Source organism: Podarcis cretensis (genome assembly GCF_951804945.1).
Source record: "Podarcis cretensis genome assembly, chromosome: 18".
In the NCBI taxonomy this organism is placed as follows: Eukaryota; Metazoa; Chordata; class Lepidosauria; order Squamata; family Lacertidae; genus Podarcis; species Podarcis cretensis.
In genome coordinates this window covers 1,470,429-1,497,162 of record NC_137188.1, presented here as the reverse complement: position 1 = coordinate 1,497,162, position 26,734 = coordinate 1,470,429, and the positions used below count along the sequence as shown (strand labels likewise).

The 26,734-nt window shown below is 46.8% G+C and overlaps 1 protein-coding gene across 2 annotated transcripts in view; it reads right to left on the bottom strand.

The window, feature by feature from the left end:
* Window positions 1-24,581, bottom strand: part of LOC307207189 (uncharacterized protein) — a 49,272-nt gene extending 24,691 nt beyond the window's left edge. For both annotated transcript variants that reach the window (XM_079960978.1, XM_079960979.1), the window contains exons 1-2: window positions 24,128-24,581; window positions 522-605 (exon numbers count right to left, since the gene is read on the bottom strand). In XM_079960978.1, the coding sequence (XP_079817104.1) occupies window positions 522-605; window positions 24,128-24,578 (535 nt within the window). In that variant the 5' untranslated portion in view covers window positions 24,579-24,581. The remainder of the gene's footprint in view (window positions 1-521; window positions 606-24,127) is intronic.
* Window positions 24,582-26,734: the final 2,153 nt, after the last annotated feature.

Sequence of the window (26,734 nt, the reverse complement as noted above, 5' to 3'; positions counted from 1 at the left end):
TTGTTTGCTGGCTCTGCATTTCCCCCATTAGGCTGCTAGCTGCAAAAAGCCCTTCATTACTGCTGTGGAGCAAGGATTTATTGTGCAAGCGCCAACTCACTTAAGTTGAGCAAACCTAAAGTTCCGGTGTGCACTTTTATTTAATTCATTTATTTGATTTCTATACCTTTACCAGAAGATCCCAACATTAAAAACACATTTTATGGAGCACAGTAATACAAAAGTAATAAACAGCATGATAATAAAATAATCATAGTAACAGCTTTGACAGGTCACAGAAGATTTAACAGCCAAAGGAAAGCCTCTCTGGGGAGAGCATCCCACAATCAGGAAGACACCACCGGAAAGGCCTGTTCTCGTGTTGCCACCTTTTCGGGAGCTGGACTTGCTTTCCGAGGCTCTCCTCACGGTCCCTTTGCAGGCGGCGGAAATGCAGGCAGCGGTGGCAAGAGAAACGCCCTTTCCGGTGGTGGAGCCCAAGCTACAGCACAGCTGCTCATTGTGGCCTCGCCAGGACTTACCTGTTAAGCAGACAGCAAAATGGCCTCCTTGCAATCCCAGGGCTCTTGCTCCCTTAGATGAGGCTGGGGCTAAGGCCTGGCTTCCTGAAACAGAAACAGCAAAAAGCACAATAAGACAACAGGAGCCAACACTACAACACAGGCAGTGACATGTGAGATACCTTGGAATGCAGCCCCTGCGTAAATTGGGAGCTGCTGGGACAGTAAGTCTGCAAAATTATGCCTGGCATGGAGAAAGAGGACAGAGAAGAGTTTCCCTCCCTCTCTTGTCACACTGGAACGCGTGAGCAGTGGGAGATTCGGAGCAGATAAAAGGGCCTTCTTCATGCAGTACAGACTTAAGCTGCGGAAAGCACTCCCACAGGAAGCAGCCACAGCCACGAACCTGGATGGTTTTAAAAGAGGATGGGACCAATTCATGGAGGAGGAAATGGCTACCCAGGACTCCTAGCCAGGCTGGCTCTGCTCTGCCTCTACGGTCGGAGGCAGCAAGGCATCCGAAACCCGGTTGCAGGAGGGGAGAGGGCTCTCGTGTGCAGAAGTTTCCCCAAAGAGCTTTCCTCAAAGAGGGGCTTGATCCGGCAGCTCGGCTCCTCCGATGTTCGTAACAGCCTCTGCCAGCACGAGGGGCACCAGTGGCTGGGCAAGGCAATCAACTGACCTCAAGCACAGTCTCCAGAGAGGGAGGGGAGGCAGATCAGTTTCAGAGGACAGGTGCATCCACTGCCCCAGCAACCACCCTGATGCGCCCTCCGGACGCTGCCTGCAGGGGCAAGAGCAGCTCCGCTCCAAAACCTCTGGATGGCACCAGTTTGGGGAAAGCTGGGGGCGGAAAAGACTCCCAGCCACCATTGGCTCCACTCCTTTGTTTGCTGGAGATATTTTTATCCTGCTCTTCAGCCAACAAAGCCTCTCCCAGAGCAGCTTACATAAAAGCAAATCAATAAAGCCATTGCAACAATTAATAACATCATAAAGCCAGCAAACAATTGCCAGGGGGGAAAGCAGCATGGCAGCCAAGTTCTAAAAGGACACGGTAGGACACCTGCTTGGAATGCAGATGGAAGGAGGGTCTCCCCAGCATTGCACTGGGACCTTCTGCACACCAAGCAGCTGTTCTACCCCTGTGTTGGAGTATTCTGGATCTCTAGTGGACTCTCTATCCTTTTTAAGCAGATGGCTATCTGTCCTGGATGCTTTAGCGGAGATTCCTGCATTGCAGGAGGTTGGGCTAGATGTCCCCTGGGGTCCCCTTCCAGCTCTGTAAGTCTATAATTCTATCACAGCCAAGCCAGCTTCAGCAGAGATCCATGAGAGCAGGTGGAGGAAGAGGAGGCAGCAGCAGCAGAGGCAGCTGAAGGGTGAGGGGCTGCCTACCAAGCAGAGGGAGAGAAGCACTGACCGAGTTCTGATCCTGCTCTTCTCACAGAGCGCAGTTGCTGAGCGACGACTTGCCTCTCCCATCTGATCAACCTGAACCAACACGGGGGACACATGCTGGGGAAACGAATATGCTCCCTTTGGCAATGCTACAGGGGGAAATTCCAGAAAATGCAGAGAGACGATGCCCCTGTGGAGAGCTCCACAGGTGAGAGTGTGGTGCTGATAACGCCAAGGTTCCCTGTAAGGAACAGGTGCATATTTCTGCATTGCTGGGAGTTAGACTGGATGGTCTTCAGGGTCCCTTCCAACTCCACCATTTGATTATCTATGTTCTTTTGCGCTGCCCCTGCAATCAGACAATTCGATCCAAGTTCATTCATCAGCCGGTTGTTAGCAGGGAGTGGCATTCGGACAAATCATAGAATCACAGAGTTGGAAGAGACCACAAGGGCCATGGAGTCCAACCCCCTGCCAAGCAGGAAACACCATCAGAGCACTCCTGACATATGGTTGTCAAGCCTCTGCTTAAAGACCTCCAAAGAAGGAGACTCCACCACACTCCTGGGCAGCAAATTCCACTGCCGAACAGCTCTTACTGTCAGGAAGTTCTTCCTAATGTTTAGGTGGAATCTTCTTTCTTGTAGTTTGGAGCCATTGCTCCGTGTCCACTTCTCTGGAGCAGCAGAAAACAACCTTTCTAACTCCTCTATGTGACATCCTTTTATATATTTGAACATGGCTATCATATCACCCCTTAACCTCCTCTTCTCCAGGCTAAACATGCCCAGCTCCCTTAGCCGTTCCTCATAAGGCATCGTTTCCAGGCCTTTGACCATTTTGGTTGCCTTCCTCTGGACACGTTCCAGTTTGTCAGTGTCCTTCTTGAACTGTGGTGCCCAGAACTGGACACAGTACTCCAGGTGAGGTCTGACCAGAGCAGAATACAGTGGCACTATTACTTCCCTTGATCTAGATGCTATACTCCTATTGATGCAGCCCAGAATTGCATTGGCTTTTTTAGCTGCCGCGTCACACTGTTGGCTCATGTCAAGTTTGTGGTCAACCAAGACTCCTAGATCCTTTTCACATGTACTGCTCTCAAGCCAGGTCTCACCCATCTTGTATTTGTGCCTCTCTTGTTTGTTTTGGCCCAGTTCTCTAATCTGTCAAGGTCGTTTTGAAGTGTGATCCTGTCCTCTGGAGTGTTAGCCACCCCTCCCAGTTTGGTGTCATCTGCAAATTTGATCAGGATGCCCTTGAGTCCATCATCCAAGTCGTTGATAAAGATGTTGAATAAGACCGGGCCCAAGACAGAACCCTGTGGCACCCCACTAGTCACTCTTCTCCAGGATGAAGAGGAACCATTGATGAGCACCCTTTGGGTTCGGTCAGTCAGCCAGTTACAAATCCACTGAGTGGTAGCATAGTCAAGACCGCATTTTACCAGCTTCTTTACAAGAATATCATGGGGCACCTTGTCAAATGCCTTGCTGAAATCAAGGTAGGCTACATCCACTGCGTTCCCTTCATCTACCAGGCTTGTAATTCTGTCAAAAAACGAGATCAGGTTAGTCTGACATGACTTATTTTTCAGAAATCCATGCTGACTATTGGTGATCACAGTATTCCTTTCTAGGTGCTCACAGACTGTTTGCTTAATGATCTGCTCCAGAATCTTCCCTGGTATTGATGTCAGACTGACGAAAGAAGGTGGCTTTCCTTATCAGGACAGAGATGGCATGGAAAGAGTAGCCAGGTTTCCGCAACACACAAGGAGGATTTGTGAAAGCTATGTGCAACGTTGACTTTGGCGGTAGATGCAGGTTTTGCTGAGAGGTGTTATTGCAATCCAGCATATGTGCCAAGAGAAGAGAGAGGGTGCAGTTGCTGAGTGCCCCCACCAGATGTCTCCCTTGCTGCAGCCCTCCCCAAGAGACACACACAGAAGGCAGGCTGGCAGCTGGCAATCCATGGCCCTGATGCAAGCCCCCCCCCCCCCCCCGCTCCATGGCCAGGCTGCAGCATAGGGGCCTTTGCAGGAAGGAAGAAAGGAACCCTGAGCAGAGAGTGCCCAAGGCAGGGCAGGATCCTGATCCCCAACCCAACACACCCGTTAACAGTGACCGTTCTCAAGCTGAAGACTCCTTCCCCAACATCAGGCTCCTTCTCGTCAGGTAGAAGCCATATAAGCAAAACCACACAAGAGCTAAACCATACTGAAAAGGCACATGTGGGTACAGAATTGAAATGAGGAGGGAGGCTTTGGCTCAGGGGGTTGGGAGCAGTGTTCGAAAGCTGCCAGGTGCGTTTCGCGACATCTCTGGCGCCAGGTTGGCAACTGGCCCCTCTCAGGCTGGCTGGCCCCTCTGGCTTTCTTAAGCGGTTCAGCAGAAGAGCTCATTTCTATCCCAAGGAGTCCATGGTTCACCCCCTCCTCTGTTAATCCCTACAACGACCCTGCGAAGGAGGCGAAGAGGTTGTGACTGACTCCAAGGTCACCCAGCGAGCTTCATGACAGAGTGGGGATTTGAACCCTCATCTCCCAGGTCCTCATCTGACTCTCTAACCACTACACCCCACTGCCTTCCGAGAGTTCTTCAGCTATGGGGCAGCTCTATAAATTAAGTAGGTAAGTAAATATGGGGAAAGTAAAATGTCACTTAGAGAAGGGTCTGAAATACTTTCCTGGAAGCTTGGATTTGTTTTATTCTGGAGTGTTTTATTTGATGTTTTCAAGTGTTGTAAATCGCTTTCAGATTGTGTCTTTAAAATATAAAGCAGAATGGAAATGAAACGAATGATGATAATAATAATAATAATAATAATAATAATAATCCCACCATAAAAAGGCACCTGGACATTCTGCTGTGGTGATCGCAACCAAGGTTTAAAGTGCCTTTTGGCAAATAATGTATATACCTGGGTTTCTAACACTGATGTAAACAAATAAATAAATTGGGAATAGCCACGGTTCCCCCCCCCCCAACACACTGCAGGTCTGAGTCTAAGCAACGACCCCCCCCAGCAAGCAGCCCATCCATAAAAAAGCCCTTTGCGTAATGAGCTGTAAGAGAATCCGTGTAACATTTCATTTATTTATATTTTACTTCGGCAAGTTGGGATGCAGCTTCCCACAGTCCTCAGGATCCTTCCCCATCGAGAGGCTTGGCCAGCCTAGTCGCCTGATGGGGGGGGGGGCAGCTGCTGTCTGAATCCTCCAGAGGCGGCCACTTGGGCAAGGCTGCTCCCTGCCTTTTCACTGTGCAGCAGGACGACAGCCCTCCCCCCACTGGCACTTCCAAGGCATGGGACCCGCTGAGGTCTCCCCAAGGGGGTGCAGCACTGCTGGGGCTTGGACTAGATGACCCTCAAGGTCCCTTCCAACTCAGCAGTGCTGGGATTCTAGGATTCTAAGCACTGGGGGGGGGGGAGCCCGCCCAGTCCTGAAAGCTCAGCCCAGCTCAATAATCTCGGGGAGCTTTGCCAGCCGGGTGAGGGGGAGCCCCAGCCCATGAAAAAAATCCTGCACTTGGCACAGAGCCTCCAATGGATGCAGTTCAACAGGACTTTTATTTATGGCTCTGCTGCCAGCTCCGTCTTCATGGCAACTGCTGTGGGGGGGGGGGGGCATATACACAGATGCTGCGAAAGGAAGGAAGGTAGGAAGGAAGGAAGGAAGGAAGGACGGACCCCAGGGCTGTAGGGGAGGGGAGGGGAGGGAGACAATGAGAAGAGAAGAGAAACGTGATCATGAAGAGCAATGGCTGCCGCAGCTACAGAAAGAGCAGGATGTTTGATGCCTTTCCTGCTAGGGCTCTCCCCACTGCAAGGACAGCGCCGTGGGAGGGGGAGACTTTTCCTGCAAGGGAGATCAGAAGGAGCTAAGGACTGAGAAGAATGAGCCAGAGGGTGGCTCTGTGCTTCAGGGACCCACAGGTGAAGAGGGACAGGGCAGAGTCTGCCCATGGCACCCCAGTCAATCCTATCCTGCCCACGACCCACCCAGCGTCACCCCGGACCACTTCTGCTCATTTCTCCGCCTGTGGGCAACCAGCATTTCAACCTCCCTCCGTCCCCACACAACAAGGGCCTAGTTCTCAGTGTGGATTATAGAACTGTAGAGTTGGAAGGGACCCCCAAGGGTCATCTAGTCCAATCCCCTGCAAGGCAGGACTCTCAACTTAAGCCCCCCCCCCAATCCAATCTGAAACCAGACCAGACCCTGCCTGGGTTTGCAAATGTGCTAGCATTTTTATTTGAAGCACCATCAGAAGGATATCTCAGCAATATAATTTCAAACTGCAGTTTATTATGATGATTATTACCATTATTTACTACCTGCCCTTCAAGAATCAAAACACAATATTAAAAACAGTTTAAAACAACCTCCCATCAACAGGAATAAGGTTATGCACCACTAGTGGCAAAATCCAGGGTTTGCTTTCAAAATGATTTATCTATTACTACATTTATTAATGGCTTACTGCAGAAAAGTTCTCAAGGTGACTTGTAATTCTCAGTTGGTCCTTTCATAAGCTGCTTTGAGATTTTTGCTTATTTTACAATCAAGTAGCGTATAAATCTTATGAAATAACTCATGATTGTAAAATGCACAAGTGTTCAAGAGCAAGCCAGAAGAGCAGCATTATTTGCTGAATGCGCTCATCTTGCGATGACAGGAAAAGAGGAAGACCCCCGCAGGGGTCTTCATACCACATGATCCAAATTAGGAAAGAAATGCCTGCAGGGTGAAAGCTCATTCTGACATAGAGAAAGCTAGAAAGATCAATTCCCCACACAGAAAAAGCCAGCCTGCCAGGGAGGCTAGGCCAGAGCCCTGCTCCTCCTGCTCCCTGGCCAGCTGCCTTTCTAGGTGCAGGGAACCCTCACAGCCAATGCAACGGAGCCTGCAGAACTGTGAGTCTGCTTCAGGGTGGATGGAATGAAAGCTGTAGTTGAGATTCCTGCACTGCAGGCGGTGTAGGTTCCCTTCCAACTCTCCAATTCTCAGCCCTGCTCTGAGATCAGCAATGGCTCCCTGTTTGTGAAAAACTCTCCCCAGGAAGATTCGGCTGGTGCCTTCATTATATATCTTTGGGCACCAGGGGAAAACAATGATGTCCTTTTAAATGTGTTAAGGAAGGGGGCATTACTGGGGGCATTGTCTTTGTTCTTCTTCTTCTTATGTATTTTGTGTTTCTTATACAGTGGTACCCCGGTTTATGAACTTTTTTTTTAAAGTAATATTTATTAAAGGTTTAAGGGTTACAGAAAGAAAAAAAAGGAAAACACAAAATTAAACAAAACAAAACAAACATTTGCTTGTTTCATTGACCTCCTCACACCTCCCTTTTTTGTATTCTAGTTCAGTTAGCTATTTCAGCAAATCCTTTCCATCTTTCTCAGTTTTTGTCCTATAATTTGTCTTGACATAATCTAATTTTACTTTTCCTCCTTTAGCCGATTAACAATCTATTTTTACTTAATCCTTTATAACATTTCTGCTAAAGCCACATAACTTCATTCCAACATCCTTCTAACATTCATTAATTTTACAATGTTTCTGTAAATAATCTTTAAATTTCTTCCAATCTTCTTCCACCGACTTTTCTCCCTGGTCTCAGATTCTGCCAGTCATTTCCGCCAGTTTCATGTAGTCCATCAACTTCATCTGCCATTCTTCCCGGGTGGGTAGATCTTGTGTCTTCCAGTGCTTTGCTATAACTCAGTTTATGAACTTAATCCGTTCCGGAAGTCCATTCTTAAACAGAAACTATTCTTAAACTGAGGCGCGCCTTCCTTAATGAGGCCTCCCACTGCCAGTGCCCTTCCACCGTTCAGTTTCCATTTGTAGACCGAGGTAAAGTTTGCAAACCAGGACACTACTTACAGTTTTGCGGAGTTCATAAACCAAATTGTTCGAAAACAGAAATGTTCTTAAATCAAGGTACCACTTTATTAAAATTGCCCTGAGATCTACTGGTACAGTGGTACCTCAGGTTACATACGCTTCAGGTTACAGACGCTTCAGGTTACAGACTCCGCTAACCCAGGAATAGTACCTCGGGTTAAGAATTTTGCTTCAGGATGAGAACAGAAATCGTGAAGACTTCCGGGTTAGCGCCATCGGCAATGGCGGAATTCCTCTGATCCAGAGGAACCCGCTCCGCGAAAATTGGGTCTTGCCGCCGCAGCGAAGGCGGAGACCCTTTAAAAATCCCAGGCGGAGGAAGCCTGGGAACGTGGGATTCGGCTGACACCAGGAGCGCCCCCCCTACACGCAAGGAAACCCCATTTTCGGGGACCTGAAGCGACGTGGGGTGAGCGGCGCGGTGTTTTGAATCGACCGCTATTTTTACGGAGTGAAGCCGCACAGCTGTTGCCGGAGAGCGCTGACTTTTTCCTGGGGACAATTGGACTCTAAACAAGAACCCGTGAGTAGAACGGAAAATTGGGCTAAGAAATACTTTAATTTGGCACTCAGCGGGAAGGTCCTAAACAGGACCTTCCGCTTTTGTAAATAGTCTGAAGCAAAAATCGTGCAAGCCAAAGTCTGGAAAGTTGTACATAAAGGTTTTAAATTCCTCCTGTTTTGATCATCTAAACCCCTCTTGGAAGCAGGAGTAAAGAGGGGAAATTTGATTGTTCAAGCCTGCAGGAGAGAGAGTAAAGAAAGATAAATTTCCACCGTCTCAAACCTGGGAACGGGGTGTCAGAGACGGAGATTTTTGGTGAAGTTCATTGACTGTGAATGGAACATCTTTTGACAGTTAGTTGAAGAAGAGAAACAAATTGATTCCAATGCTGCCTTTTGCATTTAAAATAAACAAAAAATCCGAAAAATGAAAGTAATTTTTCTTTATTGGATCTGCTTTTAAAAGATGGATACAAATAGAAATTGCCTCCTCTAGAGGGAGCTTGTTAAATTGTTGCTTGAGTCGTTCTGGGGATTTTACAGCTGTGGAGATTAGGATTGTGGGACCAGACTGTGACCTTGAACAAAAATGTGTTTGGAAGAAGTTTTGGTGCTTGCTTTTTGCAAGACAAGCGCTTTGTTGGAGCAGATGCATGAGAAGATGGATTTGATGACTGTTGCAGTCAGAAACTTTGGACAAACAGTGAATATGTATACAGAAACCATCCAGGAGCCAACTCAGGAATCTGTTTTGATAGAGCAAGTGCAAACGCAGAAGATAATGGAGGAGGCTGCTGTTGAACCTCAAGTAACACAAATGGAGAGGCCAGAGGCCCTACAGGAGCATAAGCTATTGTTGTTGAAGGCTGAATTTGAAGTGGGCCAGGGGGGGTCTGGAGTTGTGGGGGCCCTTAAGTTTGGAGGGACTTTGAAACATGCTTTTAAATATTTTCTGAACTATACTGTTGACTGTGGGGAATGGGACTGTGGGGAATGGGCCGATCTGCTGAGGAGAGATGGAGATATTTTTGAGTTGGAACATCCCCGAGACCTACTCCTCAATGAGAAAGGAAAGAAATTAAGAAAGAGATCTACAAAAGACAAGGTAAAGTGCAAGTACAAACAAGAAGAAGACCTGCAGAAGGGACATGGAAAAGACTTAAGAGCCTCGGATATAAGATTACCAGGTTGATGGACTAGATGGAATGGACAGTAAGGACTGACATAACCTGAGACCAGGAAGAAGAGACGCTGGAGGAAGATTGGAAGAAAACTTTAAAAAAATTATTTTGGGAATTAGTGTAAAATTAATGAGTATTAGGAAAAATGTTGGAATGAAAATATTTGGCTTTAGCAGAAATGTTATAAGGAATTATGTATAAATAAATATTAAGTTTTAAGTCTTAAGGTATTTTTGGGAAGATAAGGTTAAAATAAACTAAGGTAAACTGAATGACAGAATATAGTGAAAGATGGAAAGGATTTGTTGAGTTAATTAATAGGTTAGACTGTTAAGACAAACTATTTTTTAAAAAAAATTTAGAAGGATGTAAAGAATTTGATGAAATAAATAAATAACTAGAATACAAAAAGGGAGGTGTGAGAAGGTCGATGAAACAAGTAAATAAAGGATGGAGATATGGAATATTGTGTTTTTATTATTGTTGTTGTATTGATTTTTATGTTTTTTTTTCTTTTTTCTTTTTTCCCTCTTTTATTTTTTTTTTAATAAATGTTTATTAGCATTTCAATAATACACATAGACACACACAAAAAAGAAAAAATAACAGAAAATACAAAAATTTAGAAAAAGAAAACAATTACAAACAAATGAAATTTCAATTGCTTATTTTCATATAACTTCTTTCTTAGACCTCCTCTCCCCTCCCCTTCTTGTATTCCAGTTCAAATTATTAGTCCTGCAAATCCTTATTACTTAATTCTCAACCTTAAACTTAATAATTTTAACATACTGTAATTTTACTTTTCCTCATTCTTCCATAAAATTATTATTACATTCCTCATTTTCATTTCCTTTTAACCATTTTAGACACCAATTTTAGCTTATCTAATCTTAAACATCTTATACATCATTTCTTATTCTTTAACATATTTCTTAAAGTCAATATTTCCCTTCCATAGCTTTCCCAACTTCCATACAAATATCAAAACAAATTAAAAGTAAGTAATTAAAAATTCTGTACCCTTTGGATTACCAAACTCCAACCCCCCTTTCCCGGTTTAGTCCCCAATAAATGTTCATCAATCAATACTGTTTAACCTGGAGATCTCACGTCCGAGGCTCTCAAGTCACCCTCAGTTCCTCTCTGCCGGCCTCTTGGATAGTCCTTTAGGTTAAGCCCCAAGGCTCGACGGGGCTCTGACCCAACAAGATCCATGATTTTTCCAGTTGGCCCTCCATATTTAAGATTAATACTAATGAGGTGTTCCACTCTCAAATTTGCAATTTCCAACTCAGTCCAAACTTTCCACCTCAAGTTTTTATTCTCCTTTGTTGTCTGCGTGCCAGGCCCCAAGCTGTAATTCTCCCTTGACATCTGCAAAATTACCAGTCCACCTTCCTTTTCCTCACAATCCACAGTCTCGTGACTCTCAAATTCCTCTTGTTGTTGATGTGTATAAACTTCCTGCCTCCACTCCCTGTCAGCTTCAGCAATGTTGTTTACTGCCAGGGCCAGGGTGTTCGCATTTGTAGTCAAAACATCTGTCTGATCTTGTAACTTTCCCAGGAGAGCCAGTATTTTGTTGAGTTTAGTCTGATTATTGCTTCTTTCAGCCATTTTTACAGTGTCTCTCAGTTTAAAAACCAGTCAGTAAGTTAATTTGTAGCTGCTCTCCCTTATTTTCTAGAAGTTGCAACAAATATAGCCAGCAGATGCGACAAAGACAAAGTTCCCTTTATCCTTTCCTTTTGACAGCTATTTTGACAGCTGTCAAAATCTTCAATAGTTCCTCAACAGGTTCTCTCACGGGGCGTCCCCGGGTTCTGGGGGGGGTGAAACTTTAGCTCCAAACGTCAAGTTTATCCTCCGGTAAAGTTTATAGCGTCAAGCCGTGAAGTTTTTTTTTTTTTTTTTTTTTTTTTAAAGTTCTCTCGACCTTAAGTTGCAAGCTCTTTGCGTTAGAATATCTACTCAAAGGGGGGGGGCGACTTCCTTTTTGACCCTTCCCCGCTCGTTCCCAATTCAGGAAAAATTTGTTTAAAATCCAAATTCCATGTTTACTCACGGGTTCTTGTTTTTGAGTCCAAATGTTTCAAGGAAAAAGTCAGCGCTTCTCCGGCAATGGCATGCGGCTTCGCTCCGCAGAAGGAGCAATCGACTCACAGCACCGCGCCGTCCCCCGTCCCCGTTCCTGAGCCTTTAAAAAGGCTCCTTCGCGGTTTGGGGGGGCGCAAATGGTGCCCGCCGAGTCACCACGTTCACAGGCATCCGCGCCTGTGATTTTTAAGGGTCCCCGCGTCGCCGGCGCGGACAAGACCCGATCCTGCGGAGCCGATTCCCTCCGGAGCTCGGAGGGAATCCGCCATTAATCGGCAGCGCTAACCCGGAAGTCTTTTTTCCCTCTTTTAAGTATTGTTATATATGCTTTGAAAATTTTCTTTTGTTGTTGTTGCTTTCTTCTTTTTTCTTTCTCTGTAATTTTTGAAACTTCTAATAAATATCATTTAAAAAAAAGAGAGAGAACAGAAATCGTGCAGCGGCGGCGCAGTGGCAACAGGAGGCCCCATTAGCTAAAGTGGTGCTTCAGGTTAAGAACAGTTTCAGGTTAAGAATGGACCTCTGGAACGAATTAAGTTCTTAACCTGAGCTACCACTGTATAGAGTGGCATACCAATGTATGCAAACAATATTTATACAAATCATAATAATAATAAATAAATAATGTGAGATCTGGCAGGCAGGCTTTTTCAAGGCGATCTGGGGCCTCTCGTGAGGATAAACAAGGTAGTAAAACCGGATTAAGCTTCCCGAAGAGGAGGAGGGAGAAGCCACACCGACAGATGCTCGCACACCCGTTAATAAGATAAAACCACCAAGGCCAGATTATGGACTGAGGAAGCTAATATTCCTTCAGAAAAAAGGATTAGTAGGGGATCTCTGCAAATCTAATTTTGCAAGGTGGGGGGAACCACCAAGAAGTCCGGCAGGGAGAACAAAAGTCACAGATCGCCAGCTACCCGTCCTCCTTCCAGGAGCTTTTCCTCATAAACAACCAACAGCAGCTCAACAAGCCGAGCTGAGCAGAAGCCGATTGGTCATCCCTAGAGGAGAAGAGAAGGCCTTCATTTTTGGACTCGTCTATCCATCCTCCGGCCCAACCCAGTGGGGAACCTTCCCTAGGGAGCAACGTTCCCAAGAGCAGGGTCTCCGGAGGAAGAGCTGGGCCCTGGGGTGGGGGTGGGCTTCATTCTGCAGATGCCCACGCTGTTGCGAAGGGTGGGAGACATGTAAGCAGGATTGCAGGTGGGCTCAGGGAGCCTGACCTCTCGGAGAGTCTGGAAGACCCTTCTGCAGGAAACCAGGGCAGAGGGGGATGCATGTGTGAATATTGTGGCATGGGAGGGAGGGAGGAAGAGCGTTGCACCCACAAATACATCTCCTTGAGAAAGCATGCCTGGTGCCCCTCCAGGGAGAGAGGCACACTGTGCCCATCAAAACAGAAGGCTGGGCTTGCATTCATTTGCTGATACACCAGACCTGGGATGGTTGGGGAGCGCAGATCCGTGGAGAAACCCTCTCTTTGTCCCCCAGGGTTAGAATTGCCCAATGGCAAAGAGTCGGTGGAGGAAGACTGGAAGAAATTTAAAGACTATTTACAGAAACATTGTAAAATTAATGAATGTTAGAAGGATGTTGGAATGGAGCTATGTGGTTTTAGCAGAAATGTAAAAAACAAACTGTTAATTGGTGAAAGGAGGGAAAGTAAAGTTACATTATATTAAGATAAATTACAGGACAAAAATTGGAAAAGATGGAAAGGATTTGCTGAAATAGCTAACCGAACTAGAATACAAAAAAGGGAGGTGTGAGGAGGTCAAGGAAACAAGCAAATGAAAGATAAGTTATGGGAAGATTCGCTGTATTGTTGTTTTTTAATGGATTTTATTTTTCTGTTTTCTTCTTTTTCTTTTTTTTCTTTATTGTGATGTGTTGTTGTGTTTTTGTTTAATATGGTGTTTTTACTTTTTCTTTTTGTAACCTTTAAAACTTTAATAAATATTATTTTTTTAAAAAAATAGAATTGCCAAATGGCACCTTAAACCTAAGTTACAGTTGCCACAATGGAATGTCTAGGCACCTTTTTCCAATGGGGTATTATATTGTTGTTGTTGTTTTCTATACTGCTTTATATTTTAAAGAAAACAACCTCAAAGCCGTTCACAACACATTAGATCACCAAATAAAACAATCCAGAATAAAACAAATTCAAGCATCAAGGAGAGTATTTCAGGTCCTTCTCTAAGTGACATTTGGCTTTCTCCATATTTACTTACCAACTTAATTTATAGAGCTGCCCCATAGCAGAAGGACTCTAGGGAGCCAGTGGGTGTAGTGGTGAGAGTGTTGGATGAGGACCTGGGAGATCAGGGTTCGAATCCCCACTCCGTCTGGGTGACCTTAGAGTCAGTGACCTTAGAGTCAGTGATGGCCTCTTCACCTACCTCACAGGGTTGTTGTAGGAATTAATGGGGGGGGGGTGAACAATGCACTCCTTGTGATACAAATGCAAGGTACAAGCTCTTCTGCGCATCTGCTTAAGAAAGCCAAAGGGGCAGTCAGAGGGAGATGCCAGTTGCCAACCTGGCAGCCAGAGATCTTCACAGGGTTGCAATTGGACCCACACCAGGTGCAAACCACACATTTCTAGCTCTGCCTCAATGTAAAGTGCACAAGCAGGATTCGAGCATGAGAGCTGTCTACCCCTGGTCCCCGCTGGTCTCCAGAAACTTGGTATCCAGAAGCACTGCTCCCTCCAACCTGCCGTTTCTGCCTCCAGGTACAAATGTCTTACCTGGATTTGGAAGGGAGCCTACAGGTACAAAGAGACACAACCTCTGGCAAGCCTCTGCCTACCCCTCCGGGAGCGAAGGGTGGCTGTGCATCTTCCGAAATAAGAACTCCTCCAGGCCAGCTTGCACAACAGGTGAGCCTGTGGGACTCCCAGTTCACCTGCTCAGGAATTCTGGAACAGGAGGGCCGCTGCAGCCACCTTTAGAAACACCTCCTGCTCAATCTGAACTTGCAAAGGGTTTGTGGGCAGGAGAAAGAATGCAACAAGAACCTGTTGAAGTGTACACAACTCACAACAGCTCTGAGGCAGAGGGGGCCGGGTTTCTGCATCACCACAACCACAAGCGAGGATCCAGGTCGCTATTTGAGGAGCAGGTGGGGGCACCAGGTTGTAGAAGGAATGACCGAAATAAATCCTCAAAGAATTCTCCATGCAATGGGCAAAACAGAGGAAAACTACTTCCAAACACCATGGTTTCATTAACATCAAAAATCACTCCTGCTATACTCACAGGCTAAATATCTGATTTAATATGATCTCTTCTTAAATATGCTCCTGCCACAGTGTCAATCAAGATGGTCCAGTGATTTCATTTAACTCTGTGACCTTCAGGGGACGGAATATCACACATTTTTTCAGAGACTGCAGGTGGCATGAAAAAGACCTAGCATTTGGTCACTGTTTTATTCACAGGGTTTCCTTACTGCCCTGTAATGAAGTTCTTGGGGCAGCTCAGCAAACAAACAAAACTATGGGGGAAACAACACAAAACACAAAAATCAAGAAATAAAATCAAAAGCAGCATAGACTTTCAGCCGTCTGGCCCAAAATGGTAGCTGGGCATTCCATTTTGGCGACTGTAACATGGAGATTTTGGAAGCAGCCTGCCATGTTTTGAGAGAGGGGATTCCTCCAGGGAGCAGGAAAACTCTTGCATGGTGGTAGGGGAGAGTGGGTTGGATTACTGCAAAACTTTATACATGGGGCTGCCTCTGGAGACAGTTCGGAAACTTCTGCTAGTGCAGAATTCAGTGGCCAGGCTGCTCACCAGGGCAAGACAGTTTGAGCATTTTGCACTGATACTTGCCTGACTGCCCTGGCTGCCCATTAGTTTCCAGGCCCAATTCAAAGTGCTCAAGGCCCCAATATCTCAAGGGTGACAAAATGAAAACAGGGCCTTTTCTGCAGTGGCATCTTGTCTGTGGGATGCTCTCCCCTGGGAGGTTTGCCTGGTACCTTCATTATACACCTTTAGGCGCCAGGCAAAAAAGGTTCCTCTTTAACCAGGCCTTTGGCTGATTGACACCCAATGCCCTTGTTTTATTTTTATTTTGCATTTTGTGTTTTTATATTGTGGTTTTATGCTGCAAAGCGCCCTGAGACCAGCTGTATAAAATTCAAAAAGGGGGGGGGGGGCAGGAGGCACCATGGGAAGAAGCATCATTAAACAGGTGTGGAGGAGCTTCCTAACGAACTTCTGTGAAGTTTTGTTTTAAATGCAGGAGGAGAAGTCTTAGCAGAAGATGCAAGGGAACAAGCCCCCCAACCCAAAGAAAATCCCATTGACAGGGAAAGAGCTACGCCTCTGTAATGGACAGAATGCCCCCAAGGCTCCACCAGCCTCCTGAAATGGACATCAGATGCTGAGCAGGAAGGAAGATGTGCCAGAGCAGAAACGGGCCTTTGTTCCCCCATAATGGGGCGGGGGGGGGGAGATTTGGACTCCCCCATGCGCATCCCCACCGCTTTCTCTCTCTGCTGCCCTCAGGAAGACCAGAGCAAGCTGGGTAACAACAAAGAATTTATTTCCACTGTCATTAAGCGTCCGTCGTATTGCCAGGACAATTTTGCTTCAGGAGGGAAGGAGGGAGGAAGAAAGAAGTCGCAGAGGACAAGAAAGGAGGAAATGTTTTGGCCGCCCAAGTTCCAAACCATTCCTCCTCATCAGTTACATAAATGGGAGATAACCCTAAACTGGGGGCCTGAGCTGCAATTTTTTGTGTGCAGGAAATTTTTAGTACAAAAAAAAGTGGTGAGAACCAAGATTGCCAGCGTTCCTGCCCCCCCCCCAAATCCCCTCCCATAAACATAATCAAGCAGTACCGTATTTTTCGCCCTATAGGACGCACCGTCCCATAAGGCGCACCTAGTTTTTCGGGGGGGAAATAAAGGGGGGAAATTCTTTTCCCCCAGGCGCGGGGCTGGGGCGGGGAGGCCCGAGCTTCCCCTGCCCCAGCCCCCAAACAGGCAGCTCTCTGCAAGCTGTGGGAGCCCAGCGCTGGCTCCCGCTGCTTGTGGAGAGGTCCGCGAAGCCTGGAGAGCGAGAGGGGTCGGTGCGCACCGACCCCTCTCGCTCTCCAGGCTTCAGCGAAAGCCTGCATTCGTCCCATAGGACGCACACACATTTCCCCTTCATTTTTGGAGGGGGAAAAGTGCGTCCTATAGGGCGAGAGATTCCTGCCTTGCAGGAGGTTGGACTAGATGACCCTTGAGATACCTTCCAACTCTACAATTTTATGATTCTGTAAATTTTATGAAATAAACAACCTCATAATAATTAAATTCATTGAAAAAGAAATGGCACCTAGACATTCTGTTTGGTGTTAGAAACTCATATATAAAATCTGTATCTCGTTAAACCTAAGCTACAGTTGCCACAATAGAATGCCTAGGCACCATTTTTTACACTTTGAAGATGATGAGGACGATTCATTTCATTTCTATACCGCTCTGTATTTCAAAGAACAATACTCAAAGTGGTTTGCAACACACTAGAACATCAAATAAAACAAACCAGAATGAAACAAACTCAAGCTTCAAGGGAAATGTTTTGGATCCTTCTCTAAGTGACATTTTGCTTTGCCCAGTCACCAACCCGGCACCCAGGTATCTCCACGTGGTCGCAATTGGACGCACCAGCTGCAAAACATGCCTGGCTAATGTCTAATACTGATTCCGTGGTGGCAACCCTAATCTAGGTTTAAGGTTGGCAACTGACTTATATATCTGTGTTTCTAACGCTGACAAGAAACCCAGGCTGAACAGGGAAGGAAGGCTCCATTTTCTGACTTGCACACCAATGGCCCTCTGCAGTTTGCTGCCTTCATTTCCAGCAGAGAAAGCCCGGAGGTTTTTCACAAGGAGGCAATAAATTAGAAAGAAAGACGACTTCAACTTCCTGGCAGTTTTTCTCGCCCAGAACTACATAGAAAAATAATTCACGGCAGCTGAGAAGTTTCTTGTGGAAACTGTGCCCAGAAGACCCTCCCAGGGGCTGTTTGATGCCCCTCAGCTCCAAGGACCCTATCTCCACCCTTGAGTTCCCCAAGTCAAAGCAACTGAACCCTGCAGGAGAGAGGACTTCTTTTTTCCAGCACTTCCAAGAACATATCTGAAGGGTGAAGTCATGGTTTTAAGCTGCTCCATTGATAATGAAAACAAGGCAGACCGATCGGGGCGAGAGAGAGGGGCAGTGATGCAGGATGCAGACAACAACAACAACAACAACAAATAATTTATACCCCGCCCATCTGGCTGGGTTTCCCCAGCCACTCTGGGTGGCTCCCAACAGAATTAAAAGCACAATAAAACATCAGACATTAAAAACTTCCCTAAACAGGGCTACCTTCAGATGCCTCTGGGAAAAGCTTGCGCCCCTTTCAACCACTCTGCCCAGCTGACAGAAAGGCTTTCTCTGTGCTCACTGAGGGCGGCTCCTGGCCTGTCCTCCTGATTCCAAGAATGAGTATGCAGGGGCCGGCTTTATCCCCAGTTACGACTGCCCTCCTCTCTCGTTCTCCCACATTTCTTCGCTGAAAATAGGGACGTCCCGTTCCATAATGATAATTTTGCTATTTATACCCCACACATCTTACTGGGCTGCCCCAGCACTCTGGGCAGATGTAAAACATTCACATTTAAAAAACTTCCCTATACAGAATTGCCTTCCAACAGCTCGGGGGTCAGATTACTCCATACCTTCCAACATTTCTCCAATGAAAACAGGGACATTCTAAGGAAAAGTGGGATGTTCCAGGATCAAATCAGAAACCAGGATGGCTTCTCTAAATCAGGGACATCCCTAGAAAATAGGGACATTTGGAGGGTCTGCTCTCTCCCCCTGCAACCTGTGTCCATGTTTGCTCTGCAAATAATAAATGGCATCTCTGCAGAGCCCTCCCAGGCCAGGGCGACCTCTGTGTTGATGCCATGGCTTTGGAATATTATTTATTATTAATCTTATTTGTTTACTTACTGAATTTCTATACCTTCCTTCATCAGAGCATGACGGGGCAGTTTACAATATAAAGACACAAAAACAGATACCATAGTAACAGACAAAAACAATACCACCCCCTTATATATGTGGGTGACACACAAACACACACACACACACACACACACACACACACACACACAGTGAGTTTAAAAGGCCGTAAATGGTCCCATGAGCCAAAGGCTTGGGAGAAGAGAAATGCTTTTGGCCAGCGCCTAAGGATATGTAATGAAGGCACCAGGAGAGCCTCCTTGGGGAGAGCATACCACAAACAAAGGCCCCGTTCTCATGTGCCACCCTCTGGACCTCTCATGGAGGAGGCACATGAAGAAGGGCCTCAGAAGATGATCTCAGTGTCTGTGTCGGTTTATACAGGGAGAGACGGTCCTTGAGGTAATGCAGTCGTGAGCCTTTTAAGGCTTCAGAGGTCAAAAACAGCACTTTGAATTGGGCAGCCAGTGCAGTCGGAGCAGGATCAGTGTAAGATGCTCAAACAGTCTTGTCCTGGTCAGCAACCTGGCTGCTGAATTCTGCAATGGCTGAAGTCTCCAAACTATCTTCAGAGGTAGCCCTACGTATAAGACATTGCAATAATCAAACCTTGAGGTTGCCAGGGCATAGACAGTAGACTATCCCAGTCCAGACAGGGGTGTAGCTGGGCCACCAGCCAAAGCTGAAGGTTTTAGGCACTCTGGGCCACCTGAGCCTCAGGCGACAGCAATGGATCCAGGAGGACCCCCCAAGCAGTGCACTTGCAGAAAGGCTTCACTGGCCTCCAAGTGATTCATGTGGCCCCCTTCCACCTAACTTCTCTCCCTCAATGCCAATGGTGGAAGCTGCCTTCAGAGGTGGCATTCACTGGGAACCTCATCCAAACAGCCCCACATCACTCCCTGAATGACTTCCCAGGGCTGTCATGAAAACACAGGAAAGGTGTGGCGCTTGGTACAGAAATGTGCCAACTCTTTGTGTTGTCCTTCTGCACAAGGGCAAATTGAAAGGCTGGCCTCTAGCTGGTTCTTGCTCCCTTGGAAGCTCCTGTCCTCCCAGCAACCACACTCAGTTGTCAATTACTTTTAACCCCAAGACAAACTCTGCAAATCTGCACAAGGCCCAGGCAACTGACTTCCAGCAGCAAGTCTATTTGGACCATTTAACTTTTTAAAAAGAGAAATCCTACCATGTGCCAAAGGGGGTGTCATTTCTTGCATCCCGAGAACAAGATCCTGGTTTCAAAACAAACCCCACTTCCTTAAAGCTGTCTTTAAGGACACCTTCCCTTCCTCTTGTTACATCACAGAGGCAGTATTTCAGAAAACGTTTTGGAGCAGAAGGGCTCCACACCTCCTCAAAGGACAAACAGCGGATGTCACAAAAGGCAAGCGCTAAATTTAGGCCAACTTCCTTCTAAGAAACGAGTAACACTTGGAAATCACTGAAGTGATGCAGCCCCAGGCGGGCAGGGTGGCATTTCACCAACCTGGGAACCTGAAAATAGTATAAAAGTAATTTAGGAAAGTAATCGTAGGGGGAAAATAGTATAAAAGTAATTTAGGAAAGTACCGGTAATTATAGGGGGAAAATAGTATAAAAGTAATTTATCTGTAATCAGATAGAAATCCACTCTGGCGGTGCATTTCAGAGTCCCCCAGAAAGAGAAGGAGAGGCAAAGTCGTGCAGATTTCCAACAAGTTGGGCGGTGCGAGACTGCAAGTGTGCAGAGGTCTTTCCCAAACCTGGGGGACTGTTGGCTGCAACAATATCCAGAAAGCACCAGGCCAGGGAAGGCTGCATTGGGCTGCTTTCAACCCCATGGATCCATCAGTGCCCTACTGTCGCTGCCAAGAGATGCTGCTGGTGACTGAAGCTGTGGCGAAACACAAACTCCTTTATTGCATGCACACATCTCCTCATCGAGATCTTGTTGCCTGCCATGAGGCCCAAACTCTGTTGACACAACTGTGAGCGCACAAACCACGCAGATCCTGGAACCAACTCTGAACAAGAGAAAAGATTTCTTTCTCCAACAACCATCCGATGCAAATAATGCCTTCCACGGAAGCAGATGTAAAGAGGTGGTTTTTTTATTAAAGAGCAAGTGTTGCCCACAGAACTGGGCTAGGTTCTGCACTCCATCCTATTCAGTACACTCCATTCAGACAGAAGTTTCAACTGGCCTCCAATTTTCATGTTTCTCACCTCTGAAAGAGTATAATTTTCTTTCTGTGCTACTGAGTCTTCCTCTGCTTCAGACTCCCTACGAATTCTCCATCCACAGCAAAAAGAATAAGCCCGAATTTTCCAAAGGCCAGATATCGCACCATTGCCTGAGCCATGGCATCACATGCACATACAACACATATGCCATATCGTGGGATGTAGCAGATGAAGCATGCCTAGGCTGCCCCTTAAAATTAAATTACACCAACAGTACAGCTATGGAAACAGGGAGATGAGAAGAATATAAAGTGATCAATTTTTAAAAGCGTTATATTGCACTGTAAACTGCTTCAAGTGACCAAGGAAGAAAAGCAAAGTATAAATCTTCTATGGAGATTTGACACAAAATAAACCAGTGGATGCAGTGACAGAATTTACAGTTTCCTTCTGCATTAGACAAGCCAAACACCTGCATGTCTATTTATTGTTGCTTACTGAATTTATATCCTGCCCTTCCTCCACAACTTGGAAAAGCAGCAATGATGTCTTGAAACAGATCAAAATATTCCAAAACCAAACACAATTAATAACATTCTGAAAGCAGTCGAGAGAGAAAAAGCACTTGGCACACAGCAAGGCATGCTCCTTGCTGCTTTGCAGAAAATTAACCAAAATAAAGCTTTTGCCATGCAGGTAAAATGCAGCTTTTTGCAGCAGCTTTCAGGGCTGGGAGTAGCCAAATCGACCTTGGCTCCCCATGGGACTCCAGCACCCATTTCCCATCCTCATGGCGCCCATCCAGGAAGAGGAGAACAGACCCCAGCATCAGCCCCTCAGCTCAGGAATGACAGCTCCAGCCCCCCTCCCTCTCCAAGCCCCACACAACCCCTCTGGCTCCATCATATCCCTTGCAAGCAAGCCAAGTCACGAGGAGACTGCACCCAGTGGCAATGAGTTGTTTGTCCAAATAGTGTTTTCCCCGGCATTAATTAGAGAGCACCAGCCCCCAAGACCTTCCTGCATATCATTTCAAGGGGCTCATTTCTGGAAGAGCAATAACTGGTGTTGGGAATTCCCATTGTTCTAGGCGCATTTTTGCAACAGGGAATTCCATTAGAGCAAGCAGTTTCTGAGCACAGTATTGCGCCTAAGATTTCAGATTAAAACTGCAAAGTGAAAGGAAATGAGGACCCTTTTCTGCCTTCCCCCTTCTAGCTACTCCCTGAAGACTGGAGAAGAGTCCCTCTTAAGGATATTAGGAGGGTGGGCAGGGAAAGGACTAGACCATGTGAAAAATGAACATAATATTTTAGCTGCAGTTCATTGATTTTCAGCTTTGTATTCTTGTTATCAAAAAAGCATGCCTAGAAATTCTGTTGTTGCACCCATAACGGAGGTTTAAGGTGCCCTTTAGCTCCTAGCTTTCTTATCTCAGTTTCTAATGCTGGCAACGTGTGTTAACAGCAGCCCCACTCTGCCAAACAGCCCCACTCTGCCAAACACTCTGGTCCCTCCAGCTTTCTTAAGCAGGTCAGCAGAAGAGCTTGTTCACTGCCTCTGTATCCCACTTTTTTCTCCAAGGAGTCCATGGGTAACCCCCCCCCCATTAATTCCTACAATGACCCTGTGAGGTAGATTAAGAGGCCATGACTGACGCCAAGGTCCCCCAGTGAGCTTCAGGACACAGCTGGAATTTGAACCCTGATCTCCGAGGTCCTAGCTGACACTACTTCTGCTATGGGGCAGATCTAGAAATTAAGTAGGTAAAACAGAAGTGGGAAAAGCAAATTGCTACTTAGAGAAGGATCTGGAATATTCCCCTTGAAGCTTTTTTGGATTCTGTATTGTTTTATTTGATGTTCTAATGTGTTGTAAACTGCTTTTGAGGTTTCTTTCTTTAAAATATAAAGTGGTATAGAAATGAAATGAATAATAACAAAAAATAAATTTCACTTCTGAAACGTTTGACAACCGAGGAACTGCTTCTTGCACTCAAGCGGAAGCCACGTCAGATGTTCGGGTTCCGAAAAGCGTTTGGAAACCGGAGCCTTTACTTCCAGGTTCGGGAATCGAAACGTTAGAAAACGGAGCCATTCAAGAACCGAGGTTTGACTGTATATGTGAGTTTCTAACACTGCCAGAATTATTGGGCCCAAAAAGTGGTATATGAATAAATGAGACACAATAACAGAATCATGGAATTGTAGAGTTGGAAGTGGCCCTGAGAGCCATCTAGTCCCTGCAATGCATAGCTATCCCATACAGGGATCGAACCTGCAACCTTGGCATTATCAGCACCACACTCTAAGCAACTGAGCTAGACGAGTGTTGTTGGACTACAACTCCTATCATCTCTGACCACTAGCTAGAGATGATGGGAGTAGGAGTCCAACAACGCCTGGGGACCCAAAGTGGAGACAGGCTGCTGTAGAGTCCAGAAGCTGGCCAGACCCTCTCCGCTGGAATTCCTCAGTGACCCTCACCCATCAAGGCGCTCTGTGCATGCACAGGAACCACTTGCCCTTCTCAAGCACCTTCTGCAATGACTACTTACGTGTTCCAAGCCCCAAGAGTCCCCCCGCCCTCCCTGCACGGTGCTTCCAGTCTGCTATCTAAATGGCAAGATACTCTTCCCCACGCTGCCCCGCTGAGACCCTTCTCACCAAAAGTGAGAAGCCAGATACCACAACGGAAAGCCCAACGGCCCAGGCCCTGTTCTTCACCTCAGTGGCCAGGCAGGCGGAGCTCCAGCTACAGATCCCCACCCCGCCAGTGAAACCTGCCCCTTCCCCCCAAAAAGCAGTCCACCTCACGTCTTGTGGCGGGGAGTTCCAGAAGCTCATGCTGTGCCTGCAATGTGGAGGAGGCTGCTGACTCCTTGCCCTCCTTTTGAGCACCCTTTTGGGATCAGCACAGAAGCCCCTCAATCAACATGCAAGCCCTGCCCACTGAACTGTACAGAAGCCCCTCCTTCATTTGATAGGCCCCTCCTACTTTGACCAGCACAGAAGCAGCTCCTCCCATGGAAAGGCCTCCCTCCTCTTAAGGCCCCTCCCACTTCCTATGGTCCCGCCCCTCTCAGCTCCTCCCCCTCAAATACCGTGCAAGCCCCTCCCACCTTCCATTGTCTCCTCCCCTTTTTCCCTGCACGCCCCTCCTCCGTGGCCCCGCCCGCTCGCATCACAGGGCGGAGCCACATAAGCCCCGCCCCTGAAGACCCCACCGCAAGGGGCGTTTCCTTCCTCGGCCCCGCCCCTCACAGGTGCCCACGTGACCTCCCCCTCCGCGTCACCCTGAGGGCGGCGGTGGCGGCTTTGCGAGCCGGGCGCCTCTTACCCTCTTGCCCCGCTCGCCTTTTTCTCTGCCTTCCTTCTCGGCCGCTCCGCCTCGCCGCTTCCCCCGCTGCTGCCGAAGCCGCCGCCGCCGCCGCCGCCTCCTCCCTCGCCCTGCCGCGCAACCCAACCTGCTGCCAAGTCCCGAAGGCGGGCAGGGCAGCCCCCCCCCCCGCCGTCCGCTCCCGTCCTCCGTCAAAGGGGCGATGACCGACGGCGCCACTCGGCCAATACGCGCGGCGCGTCCCCCCAGCGCGGAGGCGGGACGAGCGCTCAGCTGCGCCGTTAGGTTGTCCCCGCGGGCGAGGGCGGGGGGAGAGAGCGCGAGCGCAGAAGCGGCCAATCAGGGCCCGCGAGGACGGGCGGCGGCGCGGGGGAAGGGAGCGGGGCCTCGACTCGTATGCAGATTGCGGAGGTGGGCCAGACTGCGCATGTTCCTGCTTTGCATTATTCATGAGTGGAAAAGGCGGGAAAGGGGAGGGGCGGGGCGAGGCGGAAGGAGGACGAAGAGAGAAGAGCCAGAAATGCAGAACGAGGATCAACGTCGATTGTCTATTTATGGACAGTGGCACCTCGGGTTAAGAACTTAATTCGTTCCAGAGGTCCGTTCTGAACCTGAGGTACCGCTTTGGCTAATGGGGCCACCCGCTGCCACTGTGCCACCGCCACGCAATTTCTGTTCTCATCCTGAAGCAAAGTTCTTAACCCGAGGTAATATTTCTGGGTTAGCGGAGTCTGTAACCTGAAACGCATGTAACCCGAGGTACCACTGTATTCAGTTTCCATAATAAAGCCTTTTAAAAATATTAATAATTTAACTATTATTATTTAAAAGCATCAGTACCTCAAAAACGAGAAAATAATACCAATTATTATTAAACTTTAACAAATAATAATCATAAAATCATTACTGCATTTGCCTCCCACCTTTCTCCCAATTTGGCAGTGTCATTTGAAGAATGACAACTGACCCAAAAAACGCCAAATAATGTTATTTATTTTTATTTTATTAAATTTTCATGGGCAGTTTGCAATGAAATCATGATAGGAAAAACACAAAATACATTCTAGAAATAACGAAAACAACCCAATAATCCCCAGAGAAGTAAAAACCAGAAGGCAACCCTTGAAACGCAGACAGAAGCTGAGGCCCAATATATATATATATATATTCCAGTATTTGGACAGCAACCAATATGTGCAAACTTGGGAGGATATTGAACCCAAACAGGAAGAAAAACCTCTTGAGATTCATTAGGCAAACAAAGCAGACAATCAGCTTCAGTGGTGTATAAATTTAATGCATAAAAGGTTCTTTTCATTTTTTAAGAAAAGCCCTTCCACAAAGCAATAAAATAATAATAATAATAATAATAATAATAATAATAATAATTTTATTGTTTGTACATCTCCCATCTGTCTTGCCAAATGCAAGGTGGTTCTTTAAAATGAGATTCAGAACACTCTGGGTGGCTTCTAGCACATATAAAAACAAAATAAATGCCAAACATTAAATACCTTCAGATTTAAAAAATGCCCTTAAACTTCAGGTAAAAGAGGAAGGGAGGATAGAGCCGTTTGCGGCCATTTTGTGGATCCCTCAAAGCCTGCAGCCCTGGAGAAATCTCTCAATCTCCAATCCCCCAACGAGATCTCTTAGATCGGGGTAGGCAATCTAAGGCCCAGGGGCCAGATCCGGCCCAATTGCCTTCTCAATCCGGCCCACAGACAGTCCGGGAATCAGCATGTTTTTACATGAGTAGAAAGTGTCTTTTTATTTGAAATGCATCTCTGGGTTATTTGTGGGGCATAGGAATTTGTTCATACCATTTTTCAAAATATAGTCCGGGCCCCCACGTGGTCTGAGGGACGGTGGACCAGCCCACGGCTGAAAAAGGTTGCTGCCCCCTGTCTTAGATGGCAATAAATTAGACAATAAACTTATTGCAATAAATGAGTTTGCTCAAGTTGGACTTCTTTGCAGCCCAAATCAAAGATTCAGCTCAGTGCCCACTCCCAGATTTGCCTCTTGACTGGCTGCACTTTTAGATGTCCAAAAAGAAAATTTAAATGAACACATTTTGCACATGGAGAAAGACTCCCGCAAGAGATGAGGAACTCCCATCCCGTCTTCGCTTTTCCTGACTTATCGGCGAGTGGCCTGGTATCCTGGACCACAAAAACTATAATTTTTCCAGCCTCCTCAGCCCCCTGCTGCAGAAATACGTCCATGCCAGGAACGTGCCGTAACATTTTGCTGTGGAGACATACTTTTGTGCCCATGTGCATGCAGAGAGAGGGGCAGAATAAAAGGAAATGGTGATTTCTACCAGCTGGGTGCAGAACAAAATTGCTGCAGCTGAATGCAAAAGGCTTTAGGGATATTTGATTTGTCATGGGAAAATGAAGGGAAATGGAAGACAGGCTCCCTTTGCAGGGCTGTGGGCACAAGTGTTCCTGCCAAAGGGATTTGCACTGAGATATTAAGGCAGAAACATGCTTTGCAGGGAGAGAATGCTTCAGGAGAAATTGAATGATCCATTATCAGAACCATTTTAAAGTGGAACGAAGCTGGACTCTGGCTGTGGCCGGAGCAAGTTAGTTCCTTGGA